Raw genomic sequence first — 27146 nt, 5'->3', positions numbered from 1 at the left:
TTGAGTTCCTTCCTCTCTCTAGGCTCTGTGGGCTTGAACATATTGTAGGTTTGTAGATCACAGAGCTTGTTAGGTCTATAGTATAATGGGACCAACTGGGAACGCCACCACCAACAAAATCCCACAAAGAGAACAAACCTTCCTAGAGTTTCTAGGTCAGCACCTACTCTAACAAAGTGAGCTATGAAAATGCCTTTATATAGTAACTTGTTTAATTAAGATAACAGATGTTACTATTACACAAGTCCTAGTGAGCCACTATTTAATTGGACACTCATTCACATGGCTTGTGACTGGTAAAAACCAGTTCAAACAACCATTTCCCTCGTATGAGTTTTTTCTCTACAATTAAATTGAATAAACAATGCACCAAGTGCATATTCATTTAAAAGAGACAGCTTTAATAGCACAGGAGTTTAATATGAGCAATAACGTTAGAACAGAAAAATTTCCTAGCTTAAAAGGCGAGTTTAATTCTCCGTTTTATCTACCAGGCACTAAGTTAGGCTGACAATCAGCAGTGTAGGAAAAATTACAAAGAAAACCCTCACTTGGGTGTTGTTAGATGTCTGGTATCCATAATGGAAGAGATAGGGATCTGGCCGTAGCTTTTATGCTCAGATTTTAATACAATTGAGGAAGAGGGTTAATTGACAACCTGCCATTCATGTTAATATGACAGAGCAAATGAAGACAAAAAGAAAAACAACAACAACAAAAAAAAAATGAAAAATAACAAGAGTAGATTGGGAAGACAAAATACAAAGTTTCTACTATTAACCATTCATGGTAAAATAAAAAGAACACTGTACTATTATATATGTCAGGAAATAGGTTCTTGTCCAGAATTAAAAACCTTCTTGTCCTTCTGAATGATCATTGGTAACATAAAGGGACAGAGCTGGATCTAGATCTACAAGCACCATTGCCTATAGGAGGAAGGCAGGTCATAAAAATGAATGAAGCAGGCAAGAAGGTTTTCATGATATGCTTTGCCTGTACTTGAAAGCACAAGAAAATTTGTTATGGGGCATAACAAAACATACTCTTTCCTGTATTTTCTTGAAGTGTGTGGTCTTTTTGACCACATTTTCTTATTTTCACTTTTTGATAGAGAAACAGACACAAGAAATATTTTACTTTTATCTTTACTGTAAGAAAAACTACAATGTGAGAACAATCATAAGTGGCAACTGACAACACATCTTAATTTGGGATACATGGATTGTATGGCTAACAGAAGATTTCATGTTTTTGTGAAAAGGATAACTCTTCTCAGCTCTGGATAAGTATTGCCATATAGAAATGCAGCTTGGCCAGGGCAGTGGCTCATACCTGTAATCCCAGCACTTTGGGAGGACAAGGTGGGAGGACTGCTTGAGCCCAGGAGTTTGAGACCAGCCTGGGCAACAAAGTGAGACCCTACTGCTGCAAAAAGTTAAGAAATTAGCTGGGCATGGTGGTGTGCACTTGTGGCCACAGCTTCATGGGGGCTAAGGAGAGAGGATTGTTTGAGCCCAGGAATTTAAGATTGCAGTGAGCCGTGTCCACGCCACTGCACTCTAGCCTGGGCAACACAGTGAGACCCTGTCTCAAAAAAAAAAAAAAAAAAAAAAAAAAAATGCAAGCTGACTGTTGCAGATCCTTCAGTGTTTGAAGAAATGTCCGAAGTCTGGGTTATACAACATGTGCCAAATTATAAATGTTGGAACCTAATTGTAAAAAATTAAACATGGAGCTACCTAATATACCGTGCTTGCCAAAGAAAGCTCATTTCAGTGAACCTTTGGCTGGATGACTTTCGGAACCTTCTGGTGGTGCCTTTGTGGGATTCTAAATACTCTTCTTGCTAGAAAGCTTTATTGCTTTACAGTGAGACATAATGTTACTGGAGCATATACATGTCAATAGTTAGTTATGAGACACGTCATGAATCATCTAACCTCAGTTTTACCATAAATGTAAAACAAAAGTACTGGGGAAACCAATAAATCCCATGGATTGGAAAGCCATGCATGACATAATGTTCAGGAGGGATTTTCCAAAGCATCCCCTTGCCCAAGATTCTTATACACCATACACTCCTATGCACCCTCCCTTCTCCTTTTACCTCTTTCCCATCCCCACCCTGTCTGACAATCAGTGTGCAATGAACTATTTTAAACAATGGGGATATGCTACATCTCCCAGGGATGGCTGAAAAACGGTTTTCAACTGGTAGCTAAAAACCACCCGTCTGTTTATCTGTAAAGTTTTATTTAGCCCTGAAATCCTTATAATCAGAGATTATATTAGTTTTAGCAAAATATATACATCCTTCAAAAAAGATGAGACTTTCTTGACCCTACTCTTACCTACTATGACATGCATCTGTGAGTTGTACAGAATATTTTTGCATTAAAATCTTCTATCTCACTTTTGAAAACTCCCAAATGACTTTGAATGAATAACTATATGTAGTGATGTATATATAATGGGTTCTATTTTTCTAGTCCTCCTTTTTTTTGTTTGACACAAATCTATCCTCTAGGCAATGGGCATGTACTAAGTTAGGCTAATTAAAGTATCCTTTTCTCATGCAACTCAAAGCAGAGAAAAGACACTGACTCTCTTGCATAAAGTCACAGGAACTAGGTGAAGAGGTGGTCTTATTGATCTGATGTAGAAGTTTTTTATTTTCTTCAGATTTGCTTTCTTCTTTTCCCCCGTCCCCTACCCTCCCTTCTTTCCTTCCTCAAATGAAGTTACTGACAATCTTTGACAAAAAGTAAAGTAGAGAGGATAAAGGCTGAGAGGGGGAGGTGCATAGACATTTTTAAGAGAGAGAGGGTTTCTGGAAAAGGAGAAAGAGAATTCATAAAATGAAGAGTCCCCAAGGCTAAAAATGGGGATACTGTCTAGGTCATATTCCCTGAGTCTGCCTTTTGAGGAGAGGATAGGAAAAAGGAAATGAGGCAGAGGTATCACACTGTGTTCCCTTGCCCAGAAAGAATCAATTACAACTTATGCTTTGAACATGATGAGAAATTTGGACAGATTCCTCTGGGCATCCTGTTGAAGACTAACTGGCTAACATAAGACATTTTCTTAAATAATGAGTAGTTCCAAATGTTTCTTCCCATGATAAGGGTGCCATACAGTCATCTCTTATAATTAATATGAAAGAGTGCTCTACTCAGATTCCCCTCCTCCAGGCCGATGCATTCTACCCCCAAAACTCTGCCCAAGAATATGGAGCAGCTTAAAACTGTGTCTCTCATTGAATTACCCACTGCAATGGGGATCTGCCCCCACTAGGCTTATACCACTTATAGGGGATGATCTGAGGCCCATGACTGGCTGATCCAGGGATTTAAAGACTATGTTCCCTTACTTCAAGATAAGAACACTCAGAAGGGCTATCTGAGCTCCAGAGCTCTCAGTGGGATTGGCTGAAGCCCCAGTTGCAACCGAACTGCAGGGCAGTTTCTCTTTCTGCTCAGTTCTGCCTTTCTCACTTCCCTGCTGGTATATCCTCAGAGAGCACTCCCCAACAAACCTTCTGCATGCAACCTGTCATCTGAGTTTGTTTCAGGACACCCAGTTTAAGGTAGTAGCAGTAGGCTTAGACAAGGTTGTGGTAAACTTCAAGAGAGCATTCATATTATTTTTCACTTCAGTTGCCTCAAATATTTGTTAAATAAGGACAGAGGCCATCATCTGAAATTTGAAATTATTCCTGTTAGTTTTGTACATTTTGCTTTGCTCTGTTTTTGCCAGGTGTTTAATAGAGTCTAGTATTCAAGGAGAGCAAAATGTGTTACATATTCAAAAACAAATACAAAATGGTTCTAAAGAGAAGCAAAAATAATAAAAGACATCATGGGACTCAACTTTGCATGATTATCAGAAAGAAAATGAATGCAGTCACATGGAGGAGGAGCTAGTTCAAGGGTTCTTAGACTGGATGCTGCTCTTAGCTTTAAAATTCTACTATTCAGATTTTTGTTTAACTGTGTTATTGGGCTCCTGAGAATGAAATGGAGAAATAAAATTTATACTCTAGTTATCTCAAAATGTTGCTGTTAATATAAAATTAATAAAGAAGGTGTTATATTTCTGTTGGTATTTGAGGGTGTGGAACAAAAACCAAACCAAACAAAGCAACACCAAAAAAAAAAACCCAAAAAACAAAATTTATTTTTTCTCTGAACCATGTCCTTGGTTTGTGACTGTGCTTGTTTGAGTGATGCAGGTAAAGATTATTAGAGCTACGGGGGAAAACTCATCAATGGATTTTTTTTAAACTATGGAACTACAATTCCATTATTATATAATTACATATACAAGTGCAAACACCTGTAGGCAAAGTGCATCATATTGGTATCTGTTCTCAGCATTGCAAACACTTCCAAATCAATTGCTAGGGAACTGTTTGTGGCCATTATAAATATTACTTAGAAGTCTAAAAGTAAACAATGTAACGATCTAAATAACATCTGCTTCTCTATAACCAAGTATTTGCTAGTCAACATAAAACGCTGGATGTTAAATCAAGAACGAAGATGGTGCAATTGCTAAGAACTTGTTGAGTGTTCCTTCTCACTTGACTGTGCTCTAACTCTTTGCCTCTTTTACATTTGAGGAAACCAGAAGTAAAGTCCTGTTCTCTGTGGCCTAATTGTAGGCTTGAGTTGCTCATGCCATTATCCTGTATTGGAATAGCTGGTTTGCTTTCGATTTAGCTATTCAGTTTTAGGTCTAACAGCCTGTGGAAAAAATATGTCAGGAAAAACTGGAGACTCTCTGTTAGCTTTTACCAAGCTTTCTTCGTTGTTGAACTTGTGGACAGCAATCAGTTGTGAACTAAATGATTCTCCCGTTTGCTCATTCTCCCACAGAACTTGCATCTTTGTACCGCCCTAAACGTGGCATTCTGACATTTGCCCTCATGATTCTCTTAGCACTACTGTGTAGTATACACCTCATCTAGACTGGGGACACACAACAGGTGCACCCCTTATTCTTGCCAGCAATTATAATCTTGCATTTGCTTCTAATTCATCCATATACAATCATGGCTGTGAAAATTGATCATAAAAATCCTAAAGTAAATAAAGCCTTACAAACACTTAGAGGAAAGCTTTCCAAAGTTTTGTTCCCTGAAACCCTCGTCCCTTGAGGTATTCTGTGCAGTAAAGTTGACTTCTAGATAAATTTGGGAATCATTATTCTTGAAGATTCTCAATGTAATTAACATATTAAGGGTTCTGAGAGAATCTGCAATGTAAAATGTTTAAATTGCACTTCTTATACTTATTTGATTATAGAACACCACTTTATACACTATGCATCACCTCCCACCCCAACTCAAGAACTTGTGTTGGGAAATACTAATGTAGTATTTACAACTATATGCTTACATCAAGTTTCACCATTAAAAAGCTCTATACTTGGCCCCACCTCACAGAAGTGAATTTACGAAGTTGTCCTTCATCACCACATAATTTGCCAAATATATGAAAATCATAAGGCACATCTATGAAATCTTATGTCTACTTTAGTAATTAAGTCTCATGAGGAAGATTTTGTTAAGATTTTACTATCGGACAAAGCAATTTTTTTTTTCTTTTTTTTTTTTTGAGACGGAGTTTCGCTCTTGTTACCCAGGCTGGAGTGCAATGGCGCTATCTCGGCTCACCACAATCTCCGCCTCCTGAGTTCAGGCAATTCTCCTGCCTCAGCCTCCTGAGTAGCTGGGATTACAGGCACGTGCCACCATGCCCAGCTAATTTTTTGTATTTTTAGTAGAGACGAGGTTTCACCATGTTGACCAGGATGGTCTCGATCTCTTGACCTAGTGATCCACCCGCCTCGGCCTCCCAAAGTGCTGGGATTACAGGCGTGAGCCACCGCGCCCGGCCCGCAGTTGTTTTTTAATCTTATAAACACTATGACTTTAACTAATTATGTTTCTTTCTTTTATTGAGTAGCATGACAGATTCAACCAGACCCGTGAATTGTACTGAAAGTATTTCTATGTGCTAATTTTATTGGTGCCATTTTTATTTTTCTGCTGACAATTCTCCATTATTCCAACTCACCAAATTACTTACTTTTATCTTTTCTATTGCTTTTATTTTTTAATAAAAAGTCTTAAATACTCATGAAATTAGGCTGGAAGTTCATTGATTTCTTTCTTCATTTACTGTACACATACTGAATAAATCCCTAAGTTGTATTCCAGTACTAGTGCTAGATAAATAGTGATGAATGAAACCAGGTAGATCCTGGCAGATCAGTTTAGGAAGGCATATAACAGTCAAGTCAATGAAAATATAAATATGGAATTACAAATTCAGAAAAACACAAAGAAGAAATTGAAGAAGAAAGTAGGCACTTGCGTTACAGTGAGAAATGTGGTATACATGGCCTCAGACCTGCTGGTACTTATATTTAGGGAAAGGGAGTTGAAGAAGAGTTAAAGATGGAAGGGAAGGGAAATGAAACAAAACACAAAAAGAATAGTCAGATCATGCCATTCCTTGTGGGTTGTGTTCAACAGCTTAGCTTTATCTTCAGCATTTGGGATGAGATTTCATTTCCATTTTGTAAGACACCATTCTGGCTGTGGTACAGAGAACAGATTGGAAGGGAGTGAGTATAGAAGCAGAGCAACCAGTCAGAGCTACTGTAACAATCTGGGCAAGAAATGAGGGTGGTAGGGCCAGGTCACTGGCAATGCACACAGAAAGAAGGAGATTATATTCTCTGGAAGTAGAGTTTATACAATTTATTAATGCATATGATACATGACATGGTGAAGCAGAAATTAGTAGTGATTTCTAGGTTTGAGGCTTGAGTGATCAGATAGAGATGGTGTATAACTGACTAAGGTTCAGGGTGGAGACTGGTGGCAGGAGTGAGTTGCTTCTGAGGAATGTTAAGCCTACATTGCTTACGGGAGAATTCTGTACTGAAGACACACATTTGAGGGTTGTCAGTATACACATGGTGCTTACAGCCATGGGAGGGGAGGAGATTGCCTAAAGAGAAAGGGAAAGTAGACAGAGCAAAGGAGGCAAAGTGGATGAGGAAGAAGGAGATGTGCTGGAAGGAATAATCCAATAGGAAGAGTAAAAAGAGGGAGAGTTTGATGATGTAGAGAAAGAGCAGGAATGACTGAAGGAGTGAAAGTCCTTGGGAAAATAAGAAACGATAATAATAATTTTAAATTGCATTGTTTTCCTTCAGAGTCAGAACACAGTGCGTTCACCTGAAAAACATCTTTCTTGGTATTAAGAGCAGTCAGCCTCATTTTTTTCTATAACAATTTTATGCATCCTTTGGAAAAAACCATCTCTTTTGGAATAAAACCCTTTAGAGCAAATCAATATGTGGGAAAGTCAACGAGTGTGGAAGCAACTGAAAACATAAAAAGTTCAATCCAAATGTTATTTCTATCACATTGACCATAAAACACAGCCCAGGTCTCCCTTTTGCTTAAGTGCACAATCACCCTCATGACCATGCTTTCAAGAGATGACCTTGAGTCTCATTTTATTGAGATTGAGGTCAAAGTTATGTTATGTGAAATTCCTCAACTCCCTCTTTCACCCTGAACTTCTCTGAGACTTTACTCATCCTCTCTTCCTACCTCCTCATTTCCCAAAATAATTGATTTCTAGTCCATTCCCCTGCTTTCTCCTTGAGAATCATTTCCCCTCCCTTACATCTTTAACTCCTTCTTCAACACAGTGTGATTTCCCTCAGGCTATAAATACTCCCCAATCTCCTCCATCTTAATGAGATCATTGCCACAAATATGTCACTTCCCTGCAGTATATCTAAGCTTCAGTTTCCTTACTTAACACCTGCAAAAAGTATCCACTGCATCTGGCTGTTTACCATCCAGCCAGTACAGCTTTTGCACTTATTTGGCACTTGAAAGTATTTATTTCAAGGTCACTTGTGACTTCACTGTCACCATATATATCATTTGTGTCTCATCCTGAATGACTTGTGGCCACACCTGACATTGTTGACCACCGTCTATTCATGATACCTAGAATTTCACAGCAGCCCTACTTCATGGTTTTCCTTTCAGCTTTCTGACAATTTTTTGTTTCTTCTTCTCATACTCTGCGTAAATCAGAAGTCTGTCCACAGCTCTTTTGCTTTTTTCTTGTCTCTCAATGAAACTTGCACACCCTTATCACTTCAAGGGCAACAGTTTGCAAAGTCATGTTTCTCCAGCTGATCTCTCTCCAGGACTTTAAACTGGCATGGCCAACTTTGAGCTGCATACTGTAAATGTTGAACATACTGGCTCTGGAAATAATGCCCTTGAAGTGGACCTATTTCCATGGTGTAAATATTCTCAGGATGGTTAATGTCAAGCTACCAATGCAATGTCACTGAACAGGTAGCTGGGAAGAAATGTGGAGAATCCACTCTTTTGAGCCCTTGTTAGTGGGCTTCAGCACAACAGTGCATGATAAGCCTTTCAAATTCAACAAACCAACACTGAACTTATAACCTATCAAAGCTGGGTAACCTACTTCCAGAGATTACAAACAGGCATTAAGAAACCATTCTTTCTTTTGGCTGAAGGATTCAGTCTCATCTTTGTTTTATATTTAGCAATTTGGGTAAGTGTTCTTTCTTGGAGGAATACATCCCATCACATAATGCATCTTACACAGAGCTGCTTTCAGCCTTGCTGACTTACTACACATGATCATTTTTAGGGGCATGGAAGGTTAAATAATTTATCCTAATGTCATCAATTATTTGTTTTCTTTTAAATTTTAAACTCTGTTCCATGATACAATCATGTTTCATGTAGGATGGATAGTTGAATTACAAAATATTACTTATTCTGGGGAAAATTGTAGGAGGAATTGTGTACATTAACACACACACACACACACTCATATATACACACCTACTCTATTTAATAGAGTCTTTTACCCACCACCTGGGTTTCTCATCAGGCAACCTATAATTCTGCTATATGTACCCTCTAGGTGCCATATGTTGTAATTATATAGAAAGCCAAGTGTCGTTCTAATTAGATCATTTGGCAAAAGGGATTTAGAAACATCATGATGGATATTTACTAGTAGAGATCTAATTAACTCTGGCATATCTGTTACTGAAATATGAGGAAAAAACTCTGTAATGGAAATATAGGGGTCAAACGTAGTATATGATCCTAGGCCTTCAATATTTACATGGCATCAATACATCTAAGCAGTCTAGCAGATTTTATTTCTAGAGATAACAAAGTTAGGAGGAACCCAAATTATCTACCTTGTCTCAACTGCGAAGGCACAAAGCACTGCCTGTCTGGTTTTAATATCCAGTCACATCATTTCAGTTCTAATTGCTCTTAATTACATGCCACTTTGGTTTGAATATTTTCATGATCACTTAACTCCATTTGATGATACAGAGCTATTTTCTCTGAACAAAGGCACGGCTGAGGTAGTTCAAGGACTTAATTTACCCCTTCTCTAAAGGGTTTGGATGGTTCTAACCCAGCCCTGAAATCAGATTATCCTACCTCTCTCCCGCTCAGGAGATGATAAAGCTATGGATCTGAAGGCTGCCAATTTATTATTGAAAATATGAAATGAGTAACAGGAAAAGCTGCTATGCCGGTCCTATGCCAGGGAGGTAATTGAAAGCTTTACCTCCCTTTTAAAGCTTAGAGAGAAGCATCCAGTGTTTGTTCCATCCTCAAGCAAACCTGGTAGAAATGGATGCAGTGAGTGAGACCTGGATTTGAATTCCAGATTTAGCATTATCAGGCTTTGCAACCTTAGGTAAGGTAAATACTTTCTTCCAGTCTTGGTTTCCTTATCTAAAAGATGGAGTCCCAATAATAGGACTGATCTCATAACATTTTTGCTAGCATTAAAAGACATAAAGTATTTAGCAGTACTAAATAGTAAAGACTGAAAAAAAAGGGCTAGTTATTATAATTATTGATGGGGGTTGAAACAGCTCATTTTTTTTACAGAGATAAAAATGGCCACAAGATAACTGTGAAATACAGGACCAGAGCCAAAGTAGTAAGTAACCTAAATCCCCAAGGATCCCCAAAGCCTAAAATGTATCCATAAATACACTAGTGATATAATGGGAGATCAAAGTCTCATTCCTACTTAATGGTTAGAGATTCCCAGACTTCTTCACAGTTAAGCTGACTCCCAGTGTTTCTGGCACTATTACTTTATATCCACTCATATTATTTTGCAGTGTTAATAAACTCTAGTTAAATCTGTAGCTTCTTCCTATTGATGTTTGTCCTTCCACCTCTTCCGTCTAAATCCAACAGATAGCAACTCCTCCACGTGGCTGCGTCCCTCTCTTACCCTCCTTTCTTGTACATGACTTGCTGTATGTACATGGGCTCCAGCATGGAGACTTCTCCCTTCTCTCTCTTCCTCTCTCTGTGGAGCACTTTTTTTCACAAAGGCTTAAACTCCCGTCCTGTTAGAAGCTGATTTTGACAGGCCCTGGCTGCCTGAGGGTCTCTTTCCTGTGTGTCTCCTAAGCACTGCTGTGGACTCTGTTTGGACTACATTATGTTAATTTGTGCTTCACTGGCGGTTTCTAAATTGTTTCATGTGTGTATACATGGACACAGTAGCTGAATTTTATAAAACTCTAGGAAGCAAGTCCTGTGATTGCTTTTTTCTTTCCTTCTTCAACTGAACTAGACTGTTTATGAATTTTTATCATCATAAACTTAAAGCACCTATATAAAATAGTCCATGTAAAACCATGGATCCTCAACCAAGGATGGAGATTTCCCAATACTTCATTCTTTTACTGGTTGTTCAGAAATATGGGGAAGATGACCAGGTATCTACTTTTCTCTCCACTTCCCCCATCCCTCACCTTCTGTGTCTTCACATTTAAAGCTCCCTTGGGCTCTGATTTTTCCAGGGAGTTCAGGAGCATGAAAAGAAGTTCTTCCTGGCAAAATTTGGGAGAGCAAAGTGAGATTATTCAGACCTCCAACAAAATTTGGTTCCCCTTCACTTTGCATTAGATGGACACGTGGGAAGTGACAATTTAATAAAAAGTTTAAGTCATAAAGGACAAAAAAAAGGCACAGCAAACCAAAAACCAAAAACCCAAGGTCGGGGAAGATCACATTACTATGAAGATGCTTTAATACCCCACATTTCTAGAAATGTACCATGAGTTAGACCAGAGTTTGACAAACTTTTTCTGTAAGGGGCTAGATAGTAAATATTTTAGGCTTTTTGATCTGGGTGAGCTAGTCACACTTAGTCAATCTTGCCCTTATAGCATAAAAGCCACCAGCCACAGGCCATTTGTGAATGAATGAGTATGTCTGTGTTCAATAAAACTTTATTTGTGGGCACTGAAATCTTACATTTGCATAATTTTCACATGTCACAAAATGATATTTTTCTTTTGATTTATTTCCTACAATTTAAAAATGTAAAACCATTCTCAGCTTACTAACTGTACAGACACAGGTGGAGGTCTGGATTTGGCCTGTGGACTGTAGTTTTTCAAGACTAGGTTAAGAGCATTTCAGGCAAAGAGAACAGCAGGTTCATAGGCTTTGCAGCAGGAGGAAGAAGGCCATTTGAAGAAATGACAGAAGGTCTATATGACTTAAGAACTGAGGGTAAAGGCGATTGAAGCGAGCTGGTAGGATAGCAGACAGGAGCCTGAGTAGCATATAGTGCCTTATTGGTAATCTCATGAGATTTAGTATCTATTCTGAAGTCATTGGGAAGCCACTGCTCCGTTGTCATACCAGGGTGTGCATTAAAATCACATGGGAAACAAGTATTCTGATTCCTGGGCCCCATCTTAGAATTCCTGAGAAAGCATTTTTGAAGATAGAGAGTGGGACTCTGCTTTTTAAAATATATCTCAGTTGATTTTGCTGCCATCAGCCTGGCACTGAGCTGCAGACCTAAATTTGGGAATAACCAGTGGATCTTTGCTCTAGGGATGGAGATACACCGCCTTAGGAAGTTGATAAGCTTTCCCAGGAGGGTGCACGGTAAGTCAAGGCAGACACTACTTGAGTACAGATACTGATGGAGGTCAGGAGACCAGTAGAGGACAGGAAATAACTTAAAATGAAGTGTGAAGCCCCACGACAAAAATCATTCCCTCACTCTATCGGTCTCCCAGTGAAATGCAAGCTTCTCAGCTTGCCATGCAATGCTTTTTTTAAACTGGATTCTGAGAGATGTCCCCGTTTTATCTCCCCCTCCTCAAACCTTTCTCTCTACTTCCCCTTCAAATACATTTCTTTCCTGCTGCTCCTTGCATCTCAATATCCTACCACCACCTTCTCCCCAATCCCCTCCAAGAATCAGATGATTTGGGTTGGTACATTCATTTCATACAAGAACATTAGTGTCTATTCTACTCTAGGTATAGTATAAGGAGCTGGGGAACCTGTATGCTCCAACACAAATGGTGCTTTGCCTCACAGCCCCTTCAGCCTCTTAGGGAAAATGAACATTAATTAAATAATGAATAGCTGTAAATGTGAAGTTTATAACTACGATAAAAGTCTCTGTTAAATCATGAAAGAAATTGTTTTGTCCCTTTTCTATGACACATGTAGAGCCTTGATTTAAATTAGGTTATGTATATAATCTCAAATACATCTTGAACCAGGGAGATTCGTGACAGATATATATTTAATTGAATTTCTCAAAGGTGTAATATGGTAAGTTTCATCTTGTGAAGATTTCAATGAGGGCTGGTTCTAAGGAAATCATTTAAGAGGTTGGTTGAATCATTGCAAAATTCATACAAGAGACGATAAGAGCTGAAAACCAGGAGAGTGGCAAAGGACTTACTTGCAAAGAGAGGATTAATATGGAAGACACTTCAAAAGATTTTTTTTTTTTTGTTGAAAATCAAGTGTTACCTTTAGATTGGAGACCTTTTTAAAAGTAGTTTCATATACAAATTCCATATATATGTCTTGCGTTGTATAACCACACGTGTGTCCTGTGGTATTACTATACCACATGACTAGAACAAAGGGTCAGGCCCATCTCAGGTAGTCACTGGATTTATACATCATTTTAACCCTGGCCATGAAATAGCATGACATACTATACCAACATAGAAAAGGCTTGTTGCTGAGGGTAAGTTTATGGGATCTCCCAGAGGACTGGGCTGTGGATTCTGACAAACATTTTTAAAACAAATCTCCCTAAACTCTTTTGTAACTGCACTTCAGGAGAGCTTAAAGCTGTAACTATTTTATCCATGGCTCTAGGAGAGACAAACTGAAGTAATGGAAGGAAGTTCTGGTCTGAATTTGAAGAGCAGGATAAGCTCTCTTTCTGTAACTGCATATGCAAAATTAAAATGATAGTACTACCAATAAGCAGGGCAACAGATTCTAACTAGAGCAGTGATGCTCATGTTGCTTTGATGTTGTTTTGCCTCCAAGGCAGGATTTCCATTATTATGGAGATGAACTGCCTCTAATTATTGCAATAACATAATTGTTCCCCAGGGCAGAATTCCTAATAACAGAGCTGTATAGCTCTGCAGCAACTATAAGAGATATCCTGAGGGCAGGTTTCTCATTAAGAGCACATATATAGACACTCTGCCTCCAGAAGAGAAACGGAATGCCTGAAGCAATAAACTTTCCTTTCCACACTAGGATTCTATCGGCCTTCTGGGCAAATACCTGCCATCACATTTGCTCTGCCTCCCAGACTGCCAGCGTCTTCCCACCTAGGTTTCACACCTTGTATGCAACATTGAGTTGTGCAGCCCTGCACTGGGATTTCCTTCCATGTCTTACATGAATTTCAACTCTTCCAAAAGCCTTTGGGAAGAGAGGCAAATTAGGGTTATGATGTAATTTCACCTCGGAGGCAGACATCAGTGTCTATAGGCAAGACATATGAGCATGAATTTCATTCTTATTTCAGTTGGATATTTTCACAGAATGCTAGACTTGATCTGATTACACTGTGAGGGTGAGAGAGACCTAAACATGTATTTCAGTCTGGCAAGACATGCCTAAAAATATGGATGTTTACACAATTTTATTGCGTCTTTAAAACTGGTCCACAATGGGCTAAAAGTACTCCACTCAAGGTAAAGTTAAGGTTCCTAAATCCAGCAGTCATGCTTGCATCATTATTTTTTTGAAGGTCTTAGACACACCAAGTGCGTACGTACTCCTTGTTGCACCTTTCTGCTCCCTTGGCTTCTGTTTGTTACTTTCTCCTAGATGCTCTCCCGCCTCTTTGAGTCTCCTCCTTCAAACCTCCCAGCAGGTGTGGCTTCCGCTCATTCTCTGAATGTGTCTGTTCCTCAGGGTACCTTCCTTTGAACCACAGATGTTCTCATTCTATAGAACTCTCTGTGGAGGAACGTATGTACTCCATGGCTTCTTATCTACTGATGATGTCTGGATCTCTGTCTCTACTCCTGGACTCACACCCGTACTTTCAGTTTCCTATTGGACACCCATATAGCACTTATGCTACGCTAGGCAGCATTTAGTGTTAAAGAATGCAACGAAACATACACAGAAGGCCCAATTAAAAAAAAAAAGCCTTTCAAAATGGAAGAAGGAGGCAGAAGAGGTCAGAGTGATGGAATGGGAGAAGAACTTGCCTTTACTAGCATGAAAGAAAATAGAATCTTGGGACTCCAAACTCACTGTGCCAAAGAAAAAGTTAAGCTTGGGAACTGAGTCACACAATACTGCTTTCCTTTTGTTCCCAGACCGATAGCTGTAATTTTGCAACCCTGTGTCATAGCCTCACCCATAAGCCAGATTCCCACAATGCTAGAAGGCCGCATATCTCCCTAGATGGCCTGTGCCACAAATGAAATTCCTTGTGAGCCCCTAAATCTTGCAGGATACATATATCCCTCGTATAATCTAACCCTAAAACCAAATTCTGTTGAATCTCACCCTGACAATGTCAATTATCAGCTTATCTTCCCAGGGAGAGGACAAGGACAAAACCAGAAATTTTCCCTTGGCTGACCCTGCAACAAACGCATAACTGACTTTTTCCTCAATGCCCTCTTTTCACAAGTAAAATGTAGATGTACTGAAGCTGATCACAGCCTCATAAGAATGTAAGCATCTGCCTCTCTGTCCACCCTCCCTCCCTTTTTTTTCTCTCTTGCTTGCTCTTTCCCTTTTAAATACTAAAAAATCCTCAAACCCCCTTTTGAAAAAGCACCAGTAACAGATGCTCCTGTGATGTAGGTATTTCCCAGCCAGGTCCTCAACCCTGGTTAAATAAACTGCTACCGATTGAGACCTGCCTCCTTCACTTTTCATTAAACTTTAAAGATGGAGCAAAGGGATCACAGGCCAAAGAGTGGAGGTGACCTGTAGAAGCTGGAATCAGATTCTCCCCTAGAGGCTCCAGAATGAATGTATCTCTGCTGAAACCTTGATTTTTAGAACAATGAGACCCGTAGCAGAATTTTTACCTCCAGAAGTATAAGAATCTAAATTTGTACTGTTTAAGACACAGACACACACACACAGACACACACACAGACACACGATGCGGCACAAATTTCTATTCTCATGGAATTTACAATCCAATGGGCGGAGGGTGGAGAAGACTGATAGTAAAGTTAAAAAGTGGATAAGGTGTGGTGGCTTCTGCCTGTAATCCTAGCACTTTGGGAGGCTAAGACAGGAGGTTTATTTGAGGGCAGGAATTCAAGACCTGCCTGGGCAACATAACAAGACTCTGTCTCTACCCAAAAAAAAAAAATTAGCTGGGCATGGTGGCATGTGCCTGTGATTCTAGATTCTCAGGGGGCTGAGGTGGGAGGATAACTTGAGGCCAGGAGTTCAAGGTTGCAGTGAGCTATAATCACACCACTGCTGTCAAGCCTGGGCAATGGAGCAAGACCTTGTCTCTAAAAAATAATAAACAATAAGGTTTAAAAGTTAATATGCAGTATGTGGGATAGTGACAAATACTGTAAAATATATAAATTAGGAAAATAAGGGGAGAGTTTTACAATTTTAAGTAGGTTACTGGGAAAAGGTGTCTCTGAGCAGGTGATGCTTGAATGAAAATCTCCATTTGAATGACATCACCACTTACAGGCACCTCACATACAACATGCTAACAGTCACTTCTTTATTTGCCCCCATCAGTCTTGCTTCTTCTCTGTTTACTACTGCAGCAAATGGCACTGCCATTGACCAGCTCCTCAAGACGGAATCCTAGGAATCATTTTCTTTTTTTCCTCCTCCTTTTTTCAATCCTTCTACTTACTAAGTCATTAAGTGTTTTAAATTCTACCCTTTAGTAAATTATATATTGGCCTTCTCTATTTCACTTTCAGGAGACTGATGTGATCCACGTGTTATGATTTTCTTCTTAGACTGCTATTGGAATTGGCCTCTCTGCATCCTCAACCTTGCCTTACCCTGATTCCTTCTGCATGTTGTAGGCACAGTAATCTTTCTGTAGCACGCATATGACTGCACACTCCCTTGCATAAAATCCTTCAATTCTTGTCCATGGTCTTCTGTTTCAAGTCTAAACTCTACAGACATAAAATACAAGGCCTCCATGATCTATTGCTGCCCTACATTTTTTAGTACTCTTTCTCAATATATCACCTTTATAACAAATGCCTCAGGATTGTTGAAAAATTTATATTGATATTGTGCTACTGGGCCCCTGTGCTAGTCTATGAGCACCTTGAGGGCTAGGTTCATGTATCCTTTTTCTATCTCTAGTGCCAAGCAAAGGTAAATACCCAGTGAATGCTCCATGGACTGAAACTGGAATTGGCTAGATTCACAAAACAGAGTCATGCTGCTATTCTAAACCCAAGCCTGTGACCTGCAGGCTGTAGGTCTGAGATTCTTTTTGGAAAAATTTAGTGGCATACCTATTCCTGCTTATTATCCATTAGCTTGACATAATGTATTAGTCTAATATTTAAAAGGGTGGAGGGAAATTCTTAAGTATAAGAATAAAAAGCTTTTATTTACACATTAATGAGAGTAACAGTTTACTCATTTCTTTGGCTTCAGTGAAAAGAATTTTGTACTTTGTGTTGGTCTACCGGGTTAACCCTTTCCTAAAATAGGGGTTCTAAAATTTTTTTACTCATCAGTTTCATCTACGATTGCTTTTGCTCACTCATCCACTTAATTTTCCCTCTTCTCTTTCAGAAAGAAATGAGAAAAATGGCAGAATCTCTTCTCTGCCAGTGAGAAAACAACTGTAAAATCTTTCTTATTGTTCACCCATTTAAGAAATTATGAAATGTTCCACTTGCTGTGTCTTTCTCAGAAGTTAAAAACCAGTAGCTCATGAAGTAAACTTGGTCTATAGGCACACAGTTTATATTGTACATCCATCAAAATAAAAATTAGTTGCTGACATATAAAAGTTGGAAGCTCAAACAAAAGTCTCGATTTCTAGTTTCTCTTGAAGAACAATAAGATGGAGAGGCACCTGACCTGAGTCTCTATATGGCTGAGTGGCAGGTGTCTCCCTTGGATGGGGCACACGCTGAAGTCTCCATCATTCCCCTACACCTGGCCAGTCTTTCAATGCATTTGCATTACCAAAATCATCATATCTGGTTAATACATTCTGAGTAAGGTGAGAGGGAGGATCAGAACTGTGAGAACACAGTACTCATGTGGAGAATAAGTGCTAATATTGATAGTTTGGGACCAGCCTGGTGACACTAGTGGAGGTGGAGGTGATAAACAGCAGGAATTAGGTAATGATGGGGAGTTTCCTCAGTTTAAATATATAGTTTAGTGCGAAATAAATGTTGAAGCATATTCGAACCCTATTAGTCAAATCAGAAATTTGTGGTAAGTCAAGTTGTAGAAATAATCAACTAAATTCACTTATCATATGGAATTCTTGATACTGACATACTATTTTCCCAAAGGTAATTTAATTAGCTTATAACAATGGTTAAGCTGTAGCAGTGGTATGCTGTCATTAATACTGTTCAAAATATTAGGTTGTCTCTTTTCTTCCAGGCACACAGTAAGATTATATTTCCCTCTGGGTTGCAGGAACACGTGACTTGTTTTGGTCAAAGAAACGTGAGTGAAAATGCAGTGTTGCACTTCTAAGCAGAAGCTTTAAGAACCCATGCACATTTGGCTCTTTTCCTTCTGCAATGGCAGTGTTCCAGAGCATGTTGATCCACCAGCCTGGCCTTAGACAGGAGCAGAGCCCCCACCAGACCCCTGATGTGCATGGGGTGAGAAAGAGAAATTGCCTTTTGTTGTTATAAGCCAGGACTAAGGGTTGCTTGTTATAGTAGCACAGCTTAGCTTCTCCTGATTGACTAACAGTGTTATTATAACTTAATTCATTCACGGTTTTTAACATGTCTAATACCCATATTATTTTCTTAATGTCATTTTAAAATTAAAACTTTTAAAATGTAACCTTGTTCTGAGCAATACATGTGATACATACTAGTTATATTCCAACTATATTAAAAGGAAATATGTAACTATTAAAAGTAATCTCATGTACCACATTTTAAGAAACACTGAAGTAAATAAAATAGAAAATGAATCTCATGTTAAAGACTGCAAAATAAGCAACTGTGCTATCAATTTTCAGGTTTGGCTACAAATGCCATGTCAACATTCAATGAATTACACTGCTTTCTTGATATACCAGAAATCAGAAAGGGATGTATACTATGAATTCAATACATGTGCTACTCTGTAGTACATAGCAAGTGTTAAAAAAAATATGTGTGAATACACCATTTATAAACCATATCAGGTTTGTTTACAAAAACTGTTTAAATGGACACTGTCATCATCAGATCTAATTTGTATATGCAAATCCAAAGGTGTACAGGTGTAAAGGGTAGATACATACACATTTTTACAGGCTTCCTTCTTTCATTCTTGAGTACTTGACCTTTAGCATTATAATCAAAATCATTGTATCTACAGCTGGCAAATCCTGTCTTATAGGTGACAAACAGATTCATGAATAATTACAATTTTGCAACCGATTGAGTAGATTACAGAAAACGACAGGGGATATTTTATAGGGGTAACAGCCAAGAAAAGGTCTTAGAGACACCTGCCATTTCGTGTAAGCTAATGTAGCACCTCAAATAACTCCTATATATTTGCATTGTATACACTACATACATTCTAGATGTAATTCATATATAAAAAATATACAGATGAAGAGTTTAGATATTAGAAAGAAAAAACCTGTTGTCTCAAAAAGATGTAATTTAAATAAAAATCAAGCATAATAATCTGCTGTATGAAGAATGAGTTTTGAAATTAGAGATAGCCCCCAAAAGGGAAAAACTAACAGGAGACATAATAGCTACTGCCAAATAATTGAAGGGTTATCATAGCAAATAAGATGTGGACTTATTTACATATGCCAAAGGAGTTAGGATGGGAAAAGGTGGGCAAATCTACAAAAAATTCAGGCTAAAATCATAGAGGATGTTTGTAACTGTTCACCTTAAGGCAGCTCTGGCAGTCTTCACAGGGATCATGTGATCTTTCTCTGCAGGGAGTGCTTTGTAGAATTCCCAAATCCAGAAGGACTATAAAGATCAGTAACTCACCACTCACCCTTCCAAAGCTTCTGTTCTTTTTTAACACTTAGTTCAGGAATAGCAGATAGTAACCCCACCTTCCCCTTAGAACTATTAATAACAGAACAACAAATTATTACACGTAAACCAAATATTGAAAATAATTCAAGATAGTACCTTTCATTTTCTTTTAATATGTCCCTTCCTTTCTTCCAGGTGTAAACAGGTTTTGGAGATGCTTTTGGCTTACACTCGATGACAACTTCACCTCCCACTTTGACAAGAGTTACTCTTTTCAAGAGTGTTCTTGAAAAATCTGGACCTACAGCTGAAAGACAGTACAAAAAATAATTATCATTCAAGACAGCCTTCCATGAGATAATTCCTTAGTCTTTTTTTTTCTATAATACACTTATTGCCACCTTGGTCACCAAAGGGAGGAAGCTAATTTTTTTAAGTATGTAGCACTGCATGTTTTGATAGATTTATTAAACGTGAGGTATAATTTGTATTTGGTAAAATGTACCATTTGTGTGTGTATAGTTTGATGAATTTGGTATATACCACCGTGACGATCAAGACAGAATACTCTCATTTCCCTGTTGAGGGATTCTTTTAAAGAAAATTTATTCTATGTCCAAGTGAACAAACATTTTAAAATTTCAGAAAATCAAAAGAGAAAGAAACAAAATTAGGAACTCCATAAGAAATTTATTTATTTTTATTTATTTTTTATTGTGTAAGGTAAAGGATTCCCTCTGATATGGTCACCACCTCTGCTTCATCCCATAGCACTCTGTTCATATGTGTCTCCATTACAGAATGTGTTGAACTGTCTATATTATCACCCTCGGTAAGTTTCTCCTTAAAAACAGGGCTTTGTTTAGCTTTTCACTGCAAGTGCCTAATGCAATGCTTGGATCATTTAGGAGAACTGTGACTTGCTCTTGGAGCATAAGTATTGAGAAAGCTCTATTATATGCTTACCATTAGTGTTCTAAAAAATTCACTCATGCTAACACCAGTAACATAGTTATATGGAAATACTATTAAAGAATGATTTCTTCCTTAAAACAAAAGATATATATTTGTATTCTCACAAAAGTAAAACAAAAGACATCTTCCTGGAAAATATCTATTTTCTTCTGAGTTAACTGAATTAATGTGCAGGAAGAGATTTTGGAATGAAGGATTCATTTCTTGGAATCTTAATTTTATCATATTTTAAAACCCTGACTCACTGTAGTTTGACCTGCTGGAATTTAATATTTAAGACCATATTGAATGTAAAATTTAAATATAAACCACAAATTACTTAAAGGAGGACTGGGAGTGTGTGTTATATGAATGCAGGGGCTTCAGGAGTAATGGGGGCCAATTTTTTAAAAGTACCTAAATCATAGGCTAATGATCTTTAAAAATGAAAACAAGCTTCAGTGGAAGCAAGTTAAATCTTGATTATATTCATTTGTTGTGGAAATACTTTCGGTAACTGCCTAGAAACAAATAAAGATGGAAAGGTTACGTTTTAACGGGACCATGCAATGTACACATGGGGCTGGTATTATGAGAAGGTAAAATTTAAAAAATGAATCTAGTAGGTAATTGATATCTCAATCTGTTTACCTCAGGTGTATGAGGGGAGTCTATAATTCAGGGAGTAATTCAATGATAATAAGTACAATTAATAAGTAGAGTGCAAGTACAGGTGTACAGATGTTTTTGCTGTAATGAGATAAATGTATTTCTTGTATGGTCTGCAAAATTACGTAATGAAAATTGTAAGGTTTATGAAAAAGATAGGGTCAGGACGTACCTACTCAATATTTATGTAACAAGAACACTACAGAAACAATAACCATCCTAGTAAATATCAAGCATAAATATAAACATGATCAAAAAGATAAGTTCGATTCATAATAAATACTACAAAAAATACAATATATGTATGTGTGTGTGCACATGCATAAGAAGGTAGCTTGATGGAAGAAAGAAGGAAGAGTTGAGATTGCTAAGCTGTGAAATAAGTGCAAATTGCAGAAAGATTGAGAATTACACAATAAGCACTGCCATGTTGGTGTACGTGGCCAAACTGCGCCAAAAAGAATTTGGCATGCATGGGAATCATGTGCAGTAGGTATTTTCCCTTGGCTAGCTGTGTTAATCTGTGTTCGTGGGTTTTGTGTTTAGTTGCTGCTACTTAGTAAAATATCTGAACAGATCCAGCGTCTATATTATACTGACACCATTCCCCTACTTACCAATCCCACATAAGCTAATTTATGTCACAGAAAAGTGTTTCAGCAGAGCAAACAATGCAAACTGCTGACTTGACTCAAAAATGTAAAAAAAAAAAAAAAAGTCAAGTATTCTTGAAAAAAAATTTTTAAGGGTATTTTGTGAAATAGAGTTACAAATCTGTATCATATAAAAATCCCTTCTTAAAACTATATCTTTCTACACATATATATTTTTATCACTTTAGGCAGATACTTTTCATCCATTCAGGAGGAATTCTGCAGTTGCATTTGAAATGAGTTTACAGAAATCAAACTGTGCATAACACATGGGCATATTTGTCAAAAAACTATATTTTGCCTTTACAAGATTTGAAATAGCATATCAGACACACAGAAACCAGAAAACACACCTTTCAGTTTCAAAGGCATTTGTAATGTACTATTTGTGTGCATATAATCTTTTGGATATCTTAGAGATAAGACTAGCTTGAACATCTTTCACTACTAAAAATGGAGTTAAAAATTCAAAGCCGGGCATGGTGGCTCATGACTGTAATCCCAGCACTTTGGGAGGCTGAGGTGAGTGGATAACATGAGCCAGGAGTTCTAGACCAGCCTGGCCAACATGGCGAAATCCTGTTTTTACTAAAAATACAAAAATTATATGTGGTGTTGCATGTCTGTAATACCAGCTACTGGGGAGACTGAGGCATGAGAATGATTTGAACTTGGGAGGTGGAAGCTGCAGTGAGCTGAGATTGCACCACTGCACTTCAGCCTGGGCAACAGAGCTAGACTGCATCTTAAAAAAAAAAAAAAATCCAAGTTTTTGTTTACTCAATTTACCTAATTAGCTTCTGATGTTATCTAACCCTGCAAATCTATCAGTTGTAACCATAAACTGCAGTACTTTTAAGGGAAAATTGTCAGAACTTCATCAGTTTTTGAATACTTGAGCCATTAATAGATTTCTTAACACTCTGCCATTTTGGGACCATCTTTTGCACCTGAGATGTTGTTCAGCTTGTAGGATGGTGCTTTTTCCTATTTGTACCCTTTATTCTGATCCCCAAAAGCTGACCTAGGGGAGGTTTGAAGAAAAGTGAAAGGGAACTGTCTCATGTGACATCCACAGAGAATGAGGTTTTAAAAGTCATTGGTAAAGTCCCCAAAAGGGCACTATTAGAATCTAACCTTTGCTGGCACTTAAAAATTAGTGCACATGGAAGTGAAACTTCAGTAGGTTCCTAGTAGCTCAGAAAAGACAAAACCAACTGTCAAATTACCCCTTAAGTCTGAGAGTAGCTCAGATACTGGGAGATCCTCATTTGCTATATTTATTATACTTAAATGATAATATTTCTCACATGCACTGCTAGAGGGCACCACTCCCTCAGTGTTAGAATGAGTTGTATTATGGGGCCTCTTCTATGTGAGAAATGCAACTTTTTATTATTTATCAATGATCTTTATTATATTAACTTTATCAGTGAGAAGCATCTGGCTGAAGAGAAGCCCTCTTTGTAATTCACAGCTATTTGTTTTTAGTGAATTAAATGACTTTTGGTCATTTATCAAGAGTATTTTAAGCCGCCAACAGAACCCCTCAAAAGCAAAAGTTGTTTTTGTTTGTTTGTTTTTTGCCTTTGCATCATTTCTCAAGGGAAACAGTAGAATTATAACTCCTTAAGTAGATATGCAGTGGCAGTCCTATTTGGGAAATATATGGATATGATGTCTTACTATATTATTGAAGAAGAAAGGATTATTATGCATGCCAGTTCTATCACAGGCTGTGATAGAAGCATCACTGGGAACACTGCCAGTTGAGGAGAATATTAAGGCCAGCTTTTTTTGGAAGTTCAGCATTTCTTATTACTTTAACCTTTGTCAACTCTCTTTAACAATTACCTCATCATTCCCTAAAAACAAGCTCAGAGTGAATGCATTAATTCAAATCATTTTACTACTGAGGAGAAAATACTGGTATCAGATTATGAGACTCCAAATTTCTTCTGGCCTGTTGGATTGCTATCTAGAAAGCAGGCTATTGGTAGAAGACTTCTTCTTTCTAGGTCCACTGTTTCAGAATGGCTGATTCAAAAATCAGCCCTCTCTGAGGCCAGGTATGGTGGCTCAGGCCTGTAATCTCAGCACTTTGGGAGGCCAAGGCAGGAGGATCACTTGAAACCAGGAGTTCAAGACCAGCTGTGGCAACACAGTGAGACTCAGTCACCACACACACAAAAAAACAAAATATTAGCCAGGTGTAGTGGTACATGCCTGTAGTCCTTGCTTCTTGGAAGGCTGAGGTGAGAAGATCACTTGAACTCAGGAGTTCAAGGCTTCAGTGAGCTAGGATCACACCATTGCACTGCAGCCTGGGTGACAGTGAGGCCCTCTAAAAACAGTGCTTTCTGATTATGAATGATATTCACAAGGAGACTTTGAACACAACTCTGAAGTAGATAATTTTTCCATTTTGATGTACCATGATGTAGCCCTTGTAATGTGCCTAATATCCATCCTCCTATTGTTTTGGTCTAATTCATTGAATGCCCTGTTTTCTGATGGCTCTAATAATACTTCTTCCATGGGCAGCTCTTGGGTTTATAAACTCCCATTCCATTGGGCAAGTTATTATAAAAATATTTACAATCATGACATTGTTTTGAGGATTAAATAATACATGTATTGAACATAAAGTACTTAGCACAGTATTTGATCCAGATTAAGAACTTCATACCTTCCTTCTCCACTGCTACTTCCACTACTGCACTAACCCCACCACAATTATCAGGGACTTTTTTTATGCTGAAAAATTTCGTGGAGTAAGAGAAACACATCATTGTTTGAAAACAGAAAATTCTTATTTTGAAATACTTATAGACCCACAGAAAGTTCCAAATATCATACAGAGAGGTCCTATGCATCCTTCACCCAGTCTCCCCCAATGGTTACATCTTATGTAGATACAGTTAAACATCAAAGCAAATAAACTGATAATTGGTATAATGTGTATATATCACACATGTAGACTGGGCAAAAGCACCATGGAAATCGAGATAGGGAACCATTCTATTGTCACAAGGATCTTCCTCTTGCTTCCCCTTCATAGTCATATCCAGCGTCTGCCTATCTCCCCTCTGTAACCCCTGGAAACCACTAACCTCTCCCCCATTACTATAGTTTAGTCATTCTGAGAATGTTTTATATACATATGTGTGTGTGTCAGAGTCTGTATGTGTGTGGTGTGTATTCATGTGGTATGTGACCTTTGGGAGGTTTTTCAGTATAATGTTCTTGAGATCCATCCACACGGTTGTGTTGTTCCTTTTTACTGCTGAGTATTGCATGCTGGTATGGATAAGAAATAAGTCTTCAATATTGGCACTTCAGGCTCTATGATAACTGACAAATACTTTTGAGCACAGGAGCCATTTCAAGATCTCTCATCAATGCTTTCTCTGCCAACAAGTAGGATCAGGCATAGCCTTTTTATTTTTATTTTTATAAAAGATTTGAAAAGTCAAAACTTAGTTATGGGAACATAGGTGGAAATTCTTCTTATTCCCAGAAAAATATTTTAAAGACATTTTCAACATCATTTCTTATACAAATAATCAAGATGTTGATTAGAAATAATTCTTACATAATGCTTTAAGTAGGGCTTCAGTTGCTAATTTGTTAACCTCCTTTGAGCCATCCTATCCATATAAAGATAATAAGACAGTATGCATTTTAAATACTCTGTAATCACACTGACCTTCTTATATCAGTCTAAATTGGTGATATTTCATTTATTTGTCAGTGTCCTAAACTCTTATGCAAATTCATGCCCTTGGTCAGGCAGGTAGTGAATAGTATACAATGTCTGCTGAATGAACCGATGAGAGTCATCTGTCTATGATAGTAAGAATCCTAGAATTTCAGTGGTTAGGAAATAGTAGCTCTTGTTATTAGCTATTATTGGAACATCAGTGCCTTGAAGGCAAGAATACGTATCTTGGATCTGTATATCCCTTGGACTTGGCATAGTGCTTGACACAAAGTTGATTTTTAATCAATAAACCTATTGAAAGAATTAACTCAATTTTTAAAAAGCAACAATCTTTTTTTTTTTTTTTTTTTTAATCTGAGACAGTGTTTTGCTCTGTCACTCAGGCTGAAGTGCAGTGGTGTGATCTCGGCTCACTTCAGCCTCTGCCTCCTGGGTTTAAGTGATTCTCCTGCCTCAGCCTCCTGAGTAGCTGGGACTACAAGTGTGTGCTACCACAACTGGCTAATTTTTATTTATTTATTTATTTATTTTATTTTGGTAGAGATAGGGTTTCATCATATTGGCCAAGCTGATCTTGAACTCCCGACTTCAAATGATCTTCCTGCCTCGGCCTCCCACAGTGCTGGGATTATAGGCATGAGCCACCATGCCCTGCCAATAAGCAACAATCTTTCTTTTGTCTGACTTATGGCATAATTCAAATAAGAGCCTCTTTTCCTTTTGTGTATTATAAAAAAAGCTGGTATTTAATTAATACTTGATGAATTAATATATGTTGCAGCAAAGAAGTCAGAGATTCAATTCAAAACAGGAAATTCCCTTCTCAAGAGGCTTTGCCTGGATACCACATCCCTTTTTATCCTTCATATAGGGCTGTGAATGGCTTCTTGAACTTCCAGGCCTGTGTTCAGGACATAACATCCTCTTTGAAGTTGTACCTCAGTCTAATAAAACAAATTATCCAAGAACTACCACATGGGCTGTTTATACTACTAAATCATCTGAACTGGTATGATGGTAAATATTTTTTACCATAAGTGGCTCTCTAAACAAAACACAACAAAACACCAAAGAATTTGGTTTGTAGTCTTTGACAATTTCTGTGGTGTAAATACTCCTACTTTGGCCAATTTCAAGCTATCAACATGAAGTCACTGAATGCTGGGTTGAGAAGAGATACATAGAATCAGCTCCTGCTGAGCTAGCTCTAACAGGTAGCTACCTTTCCCTACTTTTCCCACCACATACACTTAGGGGAAGGTAACAGGGCAAGTGTACCCCGGAAGTTCAGCTTGCCCCTGATTTGGGGCTTGTTCTGCAGAAGCACATGGTCTCCTCTTTCCTCCCTAAGTATGCCCAAGCTGACCCAGCACTGAGAAGTTGACAACTTCACTTTGAGTCTACTTGCTCAAACCATGTGTTCCCTGAGGCTTTGTGAGACAGGGTATCACAGCAGTTTCATGTGCTTCAGCGATACAGGCTCTACTCTAGGCAGGCAGCCTCACCAGAACCATATTACAATGTAGGTGAGCTATGTTTAT

The 27146-nt window shown here is 38.1% G+C and overlaps 1 protein-coding gene across 9 annotated transcripts in view; it reads right to left on the bottom strand.

The window, feature by feature from the left end:
* The window catches only part of LOC105728198 (contactin-4), a 973166-nt gene that overhangs the window by 116367 nt on the left and 829653 nt on the right, over positions 1-27146 (bottom strand). For all 9 annotated transcript variants that reach the window (XM_064361938.1, XM_064361945.1, XM_064361939.1 and 6 more), the window contains one exon: positions 19762-19912. In XM_064361938.1, coding sequence (XP_064218008.1) covers positions 19762-19912 — 151 coding nt within the window. The remainder of the gene's footprint in view (positions 1-19761; positions 19913-27146) is intronic.

Source organism: Aotus nancymaae, unplaced genomic scaffold, assembly GCF_030222135.1.
Source record: "Aotus nancymaae isolate 86718 unplaced genomic scaffold, 86718_ANA_hifiasm-v0.15.2.pri h1tg000046l, whole genome shotgun sequence".
In the NCBI taxonomy this organism is placed as follows: Eukaryota; Metazoa; Chordata; class Mammalia; order Primates; family Aotidae; genus Aotus; species Aotus nancymaae.
This window is presented reverse-complemented; position numbering and strand designations above follow the sequence as displayed.